The sequence below is a fragment of the Artibeus jamaicensis genome, unplaced genomic scaffold (assembly GCF_021234435.1).
Source record: "Artibeus jamaicensis isolate MK-2021 breed Jamaican fruit bat unplaced genomic scaffold, CSHL_Jam_final contig_464, whole genome shotgun sequence".
NCBI lineage: Eukaryota > Metazoa > Chordata > Mammalia > Chiroptera > Phyllostomidae > Artibeus > Artibeus jamaicensis.
The window spans coordinates 10,972,299-10,987,782 of NW_026521842.1; the positions used below are offsets into that span (position 1 = coordinate 10,972,299).

A 15,484-nucleotide genomic window follows, 5' to 3' on the forward strand; every position below is an offset into this window, starting at 1 on the left:
CTGATTCCCCATCTGCATGTGTTTACTAGCACCTTGTAGGTCTCCACCAGGGCACATGTGGAAATTGGAAATCCATGAATTTAAAAAAGAACTTTGTCCCCTCTTTCCCACTTACACTCAAACTCCATGCAGATGGTGACTCTCAAGGTGGTCTGGCTGCATCTCCTGCCCCCACATATATTCACTATCTGTTAAAGGGGCCGGTACAGGAGTAAAGGAAGGGATGGATGCACACGGAAATGTCACTGAGAGGGTGAAAGAAAAGCTTGCTGAAGGGACGGTGTAGTTCACTCTCCAGACCACAGCTTGGTAGATGCTCATTAAAAGAAGGAAGAACCACCTAAGGGTTATGAAAATAGGCAAAGACCAATCCTGGAAGACTTTGAAATATGCCTGCCATCTCTAGACGTCTGAGAACCAGGGGGCAACTTCTGCTATCCAGCTGTAAAGCTCTCCTTTCCTGCACTCCTGGAAAAAGGGGACAATGCGAAATGATATGCAAATCTCTTGGTTCAAAATCTAAAAACAAAGCTGAACATTTAGTCTATCAGAAGACTCTCTTTTCCAAGAAGTTTTCACTTAATCTGGTCTAACTCTATCGCTTCACACAACCAGCTCTGCCATTCCCCCACTGCTTCGATCTTCCACATTAAGGGGTGGCTGCAGAAAATCCTGATGCTATCATTACGATGCTGGACAACTTAATTCCTTTTACCTTACAGTTTAGTGCTGACTAATGAAAACACAGAAACGCTGGCTCTGGGACATCCCTGAGTCCCCTCTGCAGCTGTGAGTGGAACAGAACCTGAGAACCAGCCATGAACTCTGAGCAGCAGGAGCGGGGAGACACACAAATCATCTGAGAACATGGTGGCAGCTGGGTTGCCCCCCGATTCTCTGTGTTGGCATGCACAGGGCTGTGATCAATAGCTCCAGGGTCACAGGTGGCAATGGATCAGGTTAAATGACTGCGACAGCCAGCAGACTGATCTCTCTGCCTCCAGCCTCCCTGCTCCCATCCCTTCTCTGCACACCACCAGTGACTGTTCAAACCCAAATCTTATCATGTCGCCACCTCAGTCATTCGCTGGTTCTCACTCCTCCCCACATTGAAGTCCACGTTTCCTTAGGCTGTTGTGTGAATGAATGAGAAATAACCTTCTTTGTGCTAAGGCAGTGTTATAGCAGCCAGCGTGACAGTTTTGTAAGCTACTCAACTGCCCTATTCCTGGGTTTTATCCTCTGCAAAAGAGGGATAATAATGGAGTCTTTGAGGGGATTAAATGAGCAAATACAGGTGAAGTATTGAGCACGGAGCTAGTCATATTAACCCCCAAATATGTAGTTACTATTATTACTGTTATTAGTATATTAGTCCCTCATCCAAATGAGTGCATCTCTTCTTTCAGGGAGAGAAGAGCAAGGGCCAGCCTGGTGCTCTTTTGAGCAAACACTTACCTTTTCACTTCTTGCACATAGTCTGCATTTCGGTCAAAGAGGTGGGTCAGAGAGTCTTTGATGGCTTCATGCTTGAAAGTAGAAGCTGTTCCAAAGACCGTCACATTGGGGATGGTGGAACACAGCTGAGCCACAGCCTGGCCCTAGAAGTGAAATACAACAGACAAGTCACACAGAGAACCACCATCCAGCAACCAGCCTTGCCGGTGTAGAGCGGGATTTCTCAACCTTGCCACTAGTGGCCATTTTTAGGTTGAATTAGTCTTGACTGTAGGGGGAGCTAAACTGAGCATCATGGGATGTTTAGCAGCCTCCCTGGTCTCCATCTCCTAGGAGCCAGAAGCACTCCCTGTTGGGACAACCAAAACTGTATGTAGACATGTTAAACGTCCCCTGGGGGACACAATCTCCCTTGACTGAGAAGCACCAATTTACAGGAATGTTGGTGCGAGCCAGCAAAGTCCCAGCACCAAAACTTAACAGCCTTCATTTAACATACTGAGCCTCAGATTCCTCTCTACAAGCTAGCAACAATGGGACCTGCTCCACAGGGATCTTGGGGGATGTCTTACTCTAGTTTGGATTGCCCAGAAACAGACCCTGAGGCAAAGATGCCAGTGTTAGCACTCCATCAGGAGAACGACTGCAGGAAATACCAGGGTGTCAAGAGAGTAATAGAAGGCAGCCAGTAAAAGGTAGATTATCAAGCTTGTATCTGCCATGGGCAACACACGAACCTCTGAAGAACTCTATGAGCAAGTGTAGAATTTATGTCAGATATATTATCCCAACCAAGTGGTGAGGAAGCTAGAATATTTATCTACCAAATTTCCACCTGATACCGGCTGAGGGTTGTTCTGTAGCAGTAACGCTCATACAGGTCTGGCTTGTCCTCTTGGACAGCCGGACAGAAGCCCTAAGCAAGCCTCCTTTGGCAAGTTGAATTGAGTGCAGGGACCACACGATGTGGCTGATGGCATCCGCTAGGAGGGTGTTAAACGAGGCAACATGTGACACAGCTCAAGCACCTGGCACAAAACAGGGCACTTAACAACCACACAATAAGTCTTAATCATCTGTACCAGTCAGTGGCTTATTTATATTATACCCAGGGCTGCGATATCCAGGCATATAAAGAAAAGGCCAGTGGATGAGGTTTAAATATTAAATGATCCAGAAGAAATCACAAATGCATTTAGAAATGGGTGATTTTTTTCCATGTCCTTTTCAGTATGGTCAGAAATTGAAGCCGTTGGACAGAATACTGTGAGCATGTGCATTCAGAAACCTTCTTCCCAAACCCCTGAATTTCTGGTAAAGATGCATTATGAAACCAAGTACTGTCGCTCTCCAGTGTCATCTGCCATATAAATAACAATTTATGCCTCCTAACAAGGAGGGAACTTATTCTACCAAAGTTATCTGTGGTATTTAATGCTGCCCATCACTTTTTTTACATGTCTTCTTCATATTGGTGGACTAAATTAGGTTGGCAGGTCGATTTGTAAAAATGTAATTCTTCCGACATTTACAATCAGAGGCAACACTGAGAGAATCAGAAACACCAGACCTGGAAGATCGCCCCATTCCCCCTTCCCACTGTTGTTTTATGGGTGAGGAGAAGGGGCTCAGGAAGGTTAGGGTGGCCCAGTTCTTCAGAGGCAGGTGTGAGATTTGAAGCAAGGGTTCCTGATTTTCAGTCATTGCCATTTTCTGTTGTGACATTTACTGAAGCAGACTTTTAAGTTGCAACCTAAAATAGACACAGTACTGACACGCTCACTCGGAGGTCAACATTTCAGAACGTGGGTGTGAACCTAAGACTCCAGACAGGCTACATAGTTCTCTGTTCTAAGAATACGTTTGATACTTGGTTAAGTTTTTTATCCCCTGACTCTAGAGAACAAAGAGGGGCTATCCTCACTAGTGAGTGTAAATATCAGCAATTAACAAAGCAATCCTCTCAAATTTAGCAGGGCTTGAGGTAATCTTGTTAGTGCTGGATAGGAAATTAGAACAAGTTCCACTATCTGTGAGGTCCCTCCTGTCCTCTGTCCTCAAGCAAACACGACATTTCCCTACTCAGCTGCTTTTCAGATTCCCATTATGCACCAGTCACATTGTGCTGTAGAAACTGGAGCGTCAGAAAGGACTGGCACACCTTAATCTCCACCTCTAGTCCCAAGCCCCTAACCGAGTCTCAGACTTGCATATTGAACCACCATTTCAGCACCTAACTCTACCTGGCTGTTCAAAATTAGCACATCAGACTCAACTGATCTAAAATGGAACCAGGGCCATCTCCAAATGAGTTACTCCTTGTATTAGTTTGTTAAGACTGTTGTAACCAAGTTCCACAAACTGGGTGGATTACACAGCAGACATTATTGTTTCACAGTTCTGGAGGCTAGAAGTCTGAAATCCAGGTTGTTGGCAGGGCTGGTAACTTTTAACATCTGAGGAAAAGGTCCAATCCCGGCCTCACTCCTTGGCTTGTAGATGGCCATCTTCTCCTTGTGTCCTCACATGGTGTTTGTTCTGTGAGTGTCTGTGTCTTAAGTTCTCCTTCTTATAAGGAGACTCATCATTTTGGATTAGAGCTCACCCTAATGACCTCATTTTCATCATATGAATTTTGGGGAGACATGATTCAACCCGTAATAGACTTCTTACAGCATTTCCTGCCTCAGTGGGTGAATTGCACCATTTACCCATCGCTGTGGGTAGGAATCTGGGGTTACACTGGATTCTCTTCTGCCCTCACCCTCACATCCAGTTGGTCAGCAAGTGTGTGGTTTCCACTCAACCTGTCTTATGACTGTCACTTTTTAGTGCCACCGTTCCTCCCCCGGATGATGACAACACTCTTCTAACTGGCCCGGCTGTTGCCATGTGCACCTCACACTGTGGATGGAGTGATTTTTCCCAAACACAACACCGAGCACTTCACTGCTTATTTCAAAGCCTCCCAGTACTTACGGCTTTCAGAATGGAATGCACGCCCTTTGCTTTATCGCACAAGGCCAGCCCTCGCAGATCTGACCCACTCTACCCATTGACCTGACTTCCCTCCACTTTGCAATAGCCACTCCCTAACAACACACAGAACTTGAGCCATCACTGGTTGACACATTCCATGAGCCCTGTCCTGTGCAGCCCTCATCCCCTGGCACTGTCAGGATGAGTCTTATCCTACTGAAGAAGAAGCTGAGGTTCACAGAGGTTAAGTATCTGGTCCAAGGCCACTAGGGTAAGATGTGGCAACCTTGGCATCTGAACTCACCAGCAGAGCAACCTTGAGTAACGTAGTTCCTCTAGTCCCTCATCTTAATATGTGGATCATAATAATACATATACTCTAAGACTGTTCTAGGATTATATGACATAATACATCCAAGAGTTCAGAGCAGTGAATGGCAATAAACATTTGCTATCACTACTAGTATGACTACAATTACTGTTTTCCTTGGTGTTTTTCTTATACCAGTGGTAGAAGCATATCCACTATCACCGTCATCACCTCAGTCTGTCATACTAATGTAGCATCAGTGTTAGTTTTCTCACATACTGTCCGCAACCAGTGGTGCCTGTCCATCTACCTCTTCAGATCATAGCCACTCCCCCCTGATGCGTCTTGTCTACAAAGCCTTCCCAGTGTCCCAGGCAGAGTCTCTGGCTTCTCTTAGTGCCACCATAGACCTGTGGTGCTTTCCTGCAGGATAAGGGCCCCCACAGCCTTCTGTGGCTGCTAACGGACCCCTCCATGAGCTCCATGAGGTTTGGCTCTGCACCCCAGGGCTCAGGGCAGAGCCTGGCACATAGCAGGTGTTTGCTAAAACTTGGTGAAGTGATGCAGGAGAAACTAGAGGAGTTTCATGTAAAGGAAAAGCACCCTAATTGTTTTGCAGATTTCTATGTCCTTTGCACAGTGGGAATAAAGCATGGATTTAATTAACATATTTAGTCTCTGACCCATGCAGAACTTTACTGTTTCCATTTTAATGAGCAAGATGCATAGATATTAGATGTGTAGTATGCAATACACTGATATATAAATACTCTGTAATACGATTAGAATAACATGTAATTAGCACTATATGTATAAATGTATATATAATTACTATCTAGCACATAATATTCCATTTATAATATAGAGTTACAGTAGTATAATAATACACTACACTCCTCCCCCATTCGCACTTCACTTTCCTCAGTTACCTGAGGTCAACCACAGTTCGAAGATGTTAAATTGAAAACTCCAGAAATAAACAACGTATAAACTTTCAATTGGGCGCTGCGCTGAGCAGCCTGCTGAGATCTCCCGCCATCCCAGGCCGTCCTGCCCGGGGATGAAAACCACCCCGTCCAGCACATCCCTGCTGTGCGCACCAGCACATCCCTGCTGTGCGCACCACCGCCCTGCTAGCCACTGCCTTGCCGGCTCAGTCACCAGACAGACTGCTGTGGCAGCACAGCGTTTGTGTTCAAGTCCCTTCTGTGTACTGTGGTCATTGTTCTATTTTATTATTACTCGCTGCTGCAAAGCTCTGAGCTGTGTGTACTTTACATGTTAAACTTTATCACAGGTATGTATGTGTAAGGGAAAATGCAGCGCAGTGGGGTTCAGTACTACCTACAGTTCCAGGCACCCACTGGGGGTCTTGGAATGGGTCCCTTGTGAATAAGGGAAGGACCATTGTAATATAATAATTAATATGATGATTACATATGCATGCATAGCATGTAATTAGTATAACATATCAGTATTAAATATTGTATCATCATTTATATTATATAAATAACAATGGGTAGAACACAAACCCAGTGCCCATCTATTTCCAGAGCCTCCATACCTTTCAGCTCTGAATTAATTTGATCAGGCAACGAGAGGCCTTTGCAAGATCCTCCATGGTTTTCTAAAGTAAATAATGCTCAGCCTCCCGTGTTTAAGCAGCCAAGTGCGTTCCCTCACATTTACAGGAAATCTGTACTCTCCCTTCTGCAGCTCCCGCGGCGAGTGCAGGACCAGCACCTAATTTATCCTCGTTTCTCCCACATGCCTAGCAAATAGCACGGACTCAATAAACATTTGTAGAAGACAGAATGACTTTTCAATAAAAAGGATTTTGCAATTTACCTGCAGACCCAGAACAGAAAATGAACAAGACAATCCATTCTCCTCACAACGGCAGTAAATGGAGATATGCATGTACTTGTTTTTAATTGATTTTCATCTCCCTCTGTAGGGTGTAAGAATTTCGCCGAACGCTGCTCTTCCCTGTGGCTCACGGTACTGCAGTCACAGCCGCTGGGGGTCCCTTTGTCTCACCATGTGCCAGGTACTGTGCTACAGTGCTTCATTAAACCCTCCACACTCTTTTAGAGTACTTTTGTTTCCCTTTTATATTGAAAATGGGGATTCTGAGAGGGAAAAGAACTTGTCCCAGGCTATATGGCTTGTAAATGATGAAGTTCAGTCAAACTCAGCTGCAAGGCCACTCAGCTGTGTCTTCTTATCCATCAACTAAGCACTCGAGTTGCTCAAAGGGAACTGAAGTCTTAGAGGAAAAACCATGGGTCCTTGGCATCAGCGGGAGGCTTCACTGAGCCACTCTTTGGATAGTTTTGTCTCAGGTTCGCATGGGTGAACATATTTCAACCACATCAACCCTAATTCCAGGGCTACAGAGGACCCCTCAGCAGAGTGTGGACTGGGGGAAGTCAGGAACGGTGGTCATGAGAGCTATTTTGCATCCCTAAATCTAACCTGTGTTAACATACTGGCAGCTCAAAGCACAATCTTATTCCAGAAGAGCTAGGCACAGTACGCAAATGGTTAGAGGGGCAAATACGTCTATGTAAGAGGCTTAATACACTGGCTGTTACACTCTAAGTACTCGATAAAGGCCAATAGTTAGCTACAGCTGCCCTGAACTTAGGACTGAGCCCGGCTGAAATTCTGGTCATTCTCTAAATGGGAGTTTGGGATCCACGATCCTGTCAGTGCACTGAGGTTCAGGATTCAGCATCAGAGGTTCAACTAAAGAAGAGGCAAAGAACGGATGGCCTACTAGGGCCTCTGTAATGTAGATGCCATCTGTCTCCTCAGCTGTGTCTCATAATATACCAGAGTTCTAACTTGACCATATGGAAAAAAGCTCAGTCAGTCCTCAGGATCAATTCCTCTCTCACCACAGGACCTTTGCACATGCGCTTTTCAGTATTTGGAATCCTTGCCCCTGTCTTTTCTCTGGCTGGTTGCTAGTTATCCCTTGAACCTCAGCTTCTTTGTTACTTCAGTGAGTCATTCATTCTCTCATAATAGGGCTATTTCATTAAGTGCCTCTAACAGTAGACACTAGAAGAGGTGCTGGAAATATGAAGGTGAACGAAGTCGTATGTGGCCCGTATGTTATCTTGTAGCTTGCATTCTAATAGAGGCAACAGATATTAGTAAAATAAATATGCTATTACAAGTACAATTATACATCTATACTAATAGGTTGAGAAAACCAATTCCAACCACTGAACCCCTAAGATAAGACCACATTGGCATACCACTCAATTCTTGCCGATATACAGAAAATGAATGGCATGCACTGAATTTATGTAGACACGTGGGGGAGAGACCAGGCAAAGTAGGAACTTGAACTTGATGATCTCTATGGTCTCTCCAGTTCTGTGACTTGTAGGTCACACAGATGGGTTCTCTATCTGGGCTACAGAAAGTCTATTTGAAGAAGCCCCTAAAGAGAATGAAAGTTTACTCATTTCCCCAAGTTTGGTGGAAAATGAAATCCTCTTCTGCAAGCTGGATCATTTCTGAGATCACTTTTAAAATAGAATTATATGTCTCTTCCAAAAGTTGTTTTCACTTTTCAACAGCTCATAGAAACCACAGGCCATTCATATGGTCAAAGAATGGAAAAGAAAGAGCTTATGAATGTACTGGGAAGACGCCTGAAGGAAATGGTCAGGTGGTTTTTTTGTCTTCCAAAGAATTGTCGCTCCGGGACTAGAGAAGGCCACTGAATGTTACCGTGAAATCTAGCACACTGAATACCTGAGCCGTGCTGTACGTGTGACAACACGAACTCCCACATCAGGATCTAGACACAGAGTTAGAAACTTTTTTCAGATCAGTGCTGTCATTTTCCTGTCAACAGTTTAGTTGGCTTGGTTGTTGTAAGCGAATATTCAAACCCCACTGTGTGGGCTGCTCCACGTGACTGCCGACAAAGGCAGCGCAGAATGTTCTGTGTCCTCGCCCAGGACATGCTGGGAATGAGTCAGCCTTTCTTTGTCTTCACTGTATTTGTCAGAACTGTGCCTGACAACCCCTGTAACATAGGTGTACATGTGCTGAGAACTTCAACAGCAAGAAGCTTCAGGAACGGCCAGGACCCATGTGGCTCAGTCGGGTGGGGGACCTCCGACAAAGCAAAAGGTCACTGGTTCAATTCCTGGTCAAGGCACATGCCTGGGTTGCAGTTTTGGTCCCTGGATGGGGCGAGGGATGTTTCTCTCCCTCTATTTCACCTTCCCTCCTCCTCTCTGTAAAAGTAAATAAATTTAAAAATCTTAAAAATTGGGAAAGAAGCATTAGGGGCAGGTGGCTGAGGGAGGAGAGAAAAAAGGAGGGAAAAAGTGAAGAGTGGGACAGGTATTTTTCAACTTATTTAAGTATAAAAACATTTTTAAGTCAAAAAAAAAGCAGTAGACACATTCTTTGGGAAGACATAGTAGACAATATCTCTTCCTTTCTTTCCTTTATTATGTCCGTCAGTGCTTCCCCATATGCAGTGCCAGAAGCTGCAGCATCCACATTGTCTGGGAACTTGTTAGAAATGCAGATTCTCGGGCCTGGCCGTAGACCTGCAGATTCAAACACTCTGCAGGTGCAGCCTTGCAATCAGGGTTCTAACCATCCTCCCCGCGGGATTTTGCTGCAGCCCCATTCTTCGTCCGAGGCAACCACTCCACGGCCCCGCTCCACTCCACGCGACTTAGACACCAAGCCCCCACAATGCTCAGGACACCTCAGTACTGGGTATCTTATTTAAACCAAGCTGGGCCTGAGTGTTACTATATGTTTTTTAAGTTCCTTGGGTAATTCTCTTGTGTAACCAGTGCTCAGACCCAGCAGTCTGTAAAGTTCTCCTTCTTCAAGTTGGGTCGGTTTTGGCATTGTAACAATCCTCTCTTCCCCCTTGAGGTCGACATCACAGCCGTGGGTTTAGTAGGTGGGATCCTGTAGATCAGGGCATGACTGACACAGTCCTCTCTAAGTCAGAGGTGCAAGGAGAGGAAATAACCACCATCCCTATTCGCAAGGTCTGAAGCTCCAGATGCTTGGAGAGGTGCAGGCTCCCTGCTCCCTGGGCCTCAGCCGTGCTGCTGGACCTCTAGGTTTTCCCAGGCCCTCGCAGCTCTGCCTATCAGTCGACCGCAAGGGTGAATATTTAAACTTTTCCCCTGCTCATACTGCACTGAGATCATTGCATAGTCGCTCAGCTGAGAAGCAGTAGGGTCAAGGGGTGACGACTGTAGATTTATTTACTCAGCTTCCCCTGCACAGAGCTTCCTGCGTGCCAGGTAGGGCTCTATGTGCTCTAGAAACACCATCGCCATTGATCGGCACTGTGACCTCTGTGAGGTGGGTACTATTTTATCCTCATTCCCCAGATGAAAGAACTGAGGCACAGAGCAGTTGTGTAACTGCCCAAAGTCACACAGCAAATAAACAGCTGAGATGAGATTTGAACATACATTGTCTGGCTTCAGCGTTCATAATTTTAACTCCTGCCCTGTGCTGTAAGACAGTAGTGGGTCTGGAGGCTGAAAGGAGAGAAGGAAGGAGAACCTCCCATACTAGGGAGTTATTCTTTGTCAAGCACTGTGCTGGGCACCTTACACACATCGCACTTTACCCTCCCAACATCTCACGTTCCCATCATGAAGACCGGCTCAGGAATGGAGGCTCAGAAAGATCAAGTGACTTTACTCAAGGCTCTCCGTCTAGTAATTGGGGACTGTGACTCAGAAAGGCTAAGTGCTAGCAACTGGAAGTGATAGGATTGAACCCAAGCCTCCTGTCCCAAAGCCCAACTTTTTTGTCCTTTGTTATCAAACACCAAAACAGTTCAGTAGGAACGAGACACATCCGATGCTGCAGAGCAAGGGAAAGCTCCTGGGTCCCATCCTGACTCAGTCCTGGAGCTGCCACTCAACCCAGTCAAGCCGCAGATTTCTCTTCCTTAAACTAGGGATGGCAGTACCTACTCCAAGGAGGTAACATGTGTCCTGTGACTTACTGGAGATGACCCAAAGCAGGTGCTCCCTAAGCTAGCTTCTTCCCCAGTGCCCTCAAAGCCACCTCTTCTGGGAAGCCTTCCTGAAGATTCCCAGAAGAATTGATGTCACCCGCTCTGCCCCCAAACCCACACACATCACTGTTCAACCATCTTCCACTCTAAACTGTGATTCTTCTCTCCCTTTGCAGTCCTCTCATTCTTTGGGCATGGAAATGTATTTGTCAAAGAGCCACTGGAGCCCTAATATAGTTAGGTCAATGCACAGGTTCCCCCAAAGGCAATTTGCAGATGCTCCCTGGGGGGCTGAGGTTGACCTCCCACCCATGCACACCTGCCAGGAGAGGCACGCTCCCAAGAATCTGGTCACCTGTGGGAACATAGGCAAGTGCATAAAGGGATCTGGTGAGAATGACTCCCACCACCCAGCATGAGCAGCTCCCTACGTGGTGCTTGAAACGCTTGTCTTAGCACAGCTGGCTTTCCTACGGATCAATCACCACTGGGCACAGCTGGCAGCTTCAGGACTGAGAGGGGCAGGGAGGTGACTTTCGCTTTCTCTGAGGAAGTGGTCCCATGAGCACTGGGGGCTACTGCAGTGATATACCAGTGACAGACCAGCTTCCTGCTCTGGACAAAAGGGAGGTCACTTCATGGTATGTTGCAAGGTCAAACAATATGGGGTATTTTTGTTCAGGCAGTTGGAGAGGCAGCCCCAAGCCAGGGAGTTGGAAAAACAGAGGTGGGGTCCTAGGGGCAGACTGTAGGAGGTCCCCTCTTTCAGAACCAGACCCAGAGCAGGGTGGCTCTGGAGGGAGTCCTGATCCTCCTCCTGCCACCTGAGCCCTTTCTACCTGGAGCTGCCCATATGGACAGGAAGGGCTGGGCACGGCATCCTGAGGGCCTACCTGAGGCAGCTCCACATGCAGGGAGAGGGGAACAGGGGCTTTAAAAAATGAGACGTGATCGGTACAGCAAAAGAGCTGTATGTGTTTAATGTATGCACCTCGATGAGTGTGAAGGTAAGTATATACCCATGAAACGGTCACTATGAACTTAACTGTCACCTCTACAATCTCCTCCTTTCCTCTTTTTTTGTGATAACATTTAACATGACACCCACCCTCTTCATAAATTTGTGAACAATACAGTACTGTTCACCACAGCTCTATGCTGTAGGGGAGTCTGCAGGACTCACTCATCCCACACGGCTCAAGCTGTGCCCTGCCAGCCTCTGGTAACCACCATTCTCCTCTCTGCTTCTGTGGGTCTGTTTCGGATTCCTGATTTAAGTGGGGTTGTGTCGGACGTGTTTATCCGTGTCTGCCTTATTTCACTTAGCGTAATGTCCTTCAGGTTCAGCCATGTTTAGCAAAGGGCAGGATTTCCTCCCTTTTAAAGGGTGAAGGCTTTTCCATTGTACATCTGTACCATGCTTTGTTCATCATTTGTCATCTGCTCATGGACATTTGGGTTGTTGCCATGTCTTTGCTATTTGAATAATGCTGTTGTGAGCACAGGAGTGCAGATACTGCCCCAAGATCCTGGTTTCTCCTCTTTTGGATGAAAAGTGGAATTGCTGGGTCATATGATAGTTCTAGTTTTAACTATTTGAGGAACCTCCATACTGTTTTCCATAATGGTTGTACCAAGTTACAGTTCCACCTACAGAATACAAAGGTTAGTTCCAGTGTTTCCACATCCTTTCCAACAGTTATCTTTTTTCTTTTAAATAATAGCCATCCTAACAGGCATGAGGTGATATCTCATTGTAGTTTTGCTTTGCATTTCCCTGGCGATTAGTGATGTTGAGGACATTTTCAGTCAGGCAAACCTGAATTTGAAACCTTGATATACTGATGGGGTTGGGCTGTGTGACTTTGGAAAGATAATTCACCTCTCTGAGCCTCAAGGGTGTCACCTGTAAAACAGAGAATGGGCTGACTGCAAAGTGCTGGTTAGTACAGTGCTGTGCTGGGCACAGCGCAGGCACTCGGTAAATGTTAGGGCCCTGTTGCTGTTCTTGCATTAAGAAAGGCACGAGCTGTACTATATGATATTCAGCCTACTCATTGCAAGTTAAAGAGGCTTTTCTCAGGCCCTCGGGGATTTGTGATAGTCCCCTGCAGGGCAGGTAGCTGTTTTGGAAAGGGACAGTTTACGGCTATGATTTCCCACTGCCCTCCCTACGTTGGGGCAGGCAAAGGGAAGAGGAGAGGCCACTGGAGTGTGACTCTGTATTGTTCATTTTTAATTAATGTTTTAACATCTTATAAAACCTTTCTGGCTAGGGGGAGACTGCCCTTCCCTGGGCCAGCCAATTTTTAGAAATAACAAAGGGCCCAGCTGGGAGCACGGCGCTGATATGCTGCAAACTGACCAATCCAAAGCCAGACTTTCCTACAAGTCTGCACACCCCAGGAGGCATGTTCCTCCGCCTTAACCATCCCAGGGCCAACACCAGGCAGCAGCCACCGTCCCTCCGTCCCAAACCCCACTGAAATTGTTCAGACCAGCACTCTAATCTGTCCACCTGCCCTGCCCTGCCTTTCCTGCAGGCACCTCAATAAAAGCTATGGCCTAAGTGCTTCCTCTGCTCTTGTTCCCTGCCCCCTGACCACCCTAGTATTTCCCCGAGTGGCCCTGCATGGTATGTTGTGCCTCTGCCTCTAGGACCTATGAATACAATAAATATGGTTTTCTTCTTCCTCTCCTCTGTCTCCTTTTGGCTACATCTGACTGAGCATCTCATAAAAGAACACAGAACAGCATCCCTCGCTTGCCCCAGGAGTTGAGGGTTTCGTGCAGTATGTAGTCTGCCCAACTGCACATGGTATCTCCGCTCACAAGCCCTCGAGGGGATCATACCAAGTTCATGTCTGTCATCAGTCCCACTCTCCAACTAACAGAGCCCGTGGGTAGTCACAGGGCAGCCCATTGCCCAAGAGCTGGACTCCAGCAACCATGTGGCTGGAATCCCAGCCAGGGAGCTGGTCCAGCCCACCAGATGGCGAAGTCCCTTCATTGGGGCTCCAAGTCATGGTGGCCACAGCCAGTTCCAGGCTGGCTGCCTTCCACGCAGTGCATCTGGACAGATTTCCTGGATGACCACACTCACACAGCAGGGTGCCGGATTCATGCTTCCAGCCAAATGACCATTTGTACCCACCATCTAGAGCTGCAGTTTTGATAAATGCATCTATTTCAACCCAAAACTTGTTCAGTAGGGTGATCATACAATTTATTGTGTAAATCAGATCATTGTTGAGAGTGAAGAGGGGTGTCATTAATTATTTTGCCAGTTCAACAAGCCTAAACTACAAGTGTCCTAGACAAAGTGGGTCACCCTACCTACTAGGGTATAGCCACACTAATATTAAGTCAGGGAAAGGAACTAGTACAGTGGCCAGGAGAGGGAAGCAAAAACGCAGGCATCATGAGACTTGAATCGTGATCCCTGGATCTACCACCACTCATCACTTGAAGGATCGTGGCCCAATTATTGTGAACTGACAGCCTTATCTATGAAGTTGGGGTAACATTACGTATGTCATAGGGTTGTCAGAAGCATTAAATAGACACCACACACAGCCCTGGCTGGTGTAGCTCAGTGGATTGAGCACAGGCCGGTGAACAAAGAGGTCACTGCTTCAATTCCCAGTCAGGTCACATGCCTGGGTTGCAGGCCAAGTCCCCAGTAGGGGGCACATGAGAGGCAAGCATACATTGATGTTTCTCTCCCTCTCTTTCTCCTTCCCTTCTCCTCTCTCTAAATAAATAAAATCTTTTAAATATATAAATAATAAATGGACACGCACACAGAGAAAGGTTTGCACAGGGCCAGGCAGAGTGGGGGCTTAGGACACACAAGCCCGCCTGCCCGCCCCCATCTCTGCCTGTTCACGGCACCGCCTGAGCCCTGCACACGGGGACTCTGAAACCAGCGAGCAGCAGTGTCTGGCCAGATGTAACCGCCCTTACTTGAGATGACATTTTTCACAACTCAGCGATCTGACTTTTTTTCCTGCCTTTTTCTGCGCGACCCTGCTCATAGAAGGTGCCTCATTAATCAGGCCTCGAGGTAGCAGCCCGACCTTGGTTACAGCACCCTTCTGACGTGGTCGGCAACTTCACCGAGAGCACCCAGCCCGGGTTTGAAACACTGAAGCTCTCAGATCACGCTCTCCCCTGCTAGGCCTCAGAGATCAGACACCGGGACTCTGTAATTTCGACTCCTGGGGCTGAGGTTCTGAACTAAGCTGTGCAGAAGGCTTCCCAGTTGGCGGGTGGCATCAGAAGCTCCTGGATGAGAGAACCTTTCATGGTCAGTCCTGTAGGAAATGGTAGTGCAGTGCCGGCGTCTCTGTTCCTGCGGGGACGTTCAGCACGCTCCGCTGACCCCTTCCACCTCTCCACCCGCAGAACCACTCTCTTTAAAAAGCAACCCATTCCCCAAAGAATGTTAACAAACATGCAGGTAACTGTAACGCGTGTGAAACTGTTTCACTTTAATATTATTTCTCAAGCTGCCCCCCTCACTGAGACAGTGACAACACCAGGTGCGGTGCCCTGCCTTTACTATCTGTTTATCTGGAGCCCCCAGCCCCTGCACGGCACCAGCACACAGGTGTTCACAAAGTGCGGCCACGATGGATGAAAATCCCTCCACATTTTTCCTTCTTTGACACATCTCAGTAAGCCAGCACTCTGTTCCT

The 15,484-nt window shown here is 47.0% G+C and overlaps 1 protein-coding gene across 1 annotated transcript in view; it reads right to left on the minus strand.

Annotated features, from left to right (window-relative positions):
* Positions 1-15,484, minus strand: part of VAT1L (vesicle amine transport 1 like) — a 145,238-nt gene that overhangs the window by 82,765 nt on the left and 46,989 nt on the right. Inside the window, exon 4 of the mRNA XM_037144776.2 lies at positions 1,459-1,601. Within this exon, the coding sequence (XP_037000671.2) occupies positions 1,459-1,601 (143 nt within the window). The remainder of the gene's footprint in view (positions 1-1,458; positions 1,602-15,484) is intronic.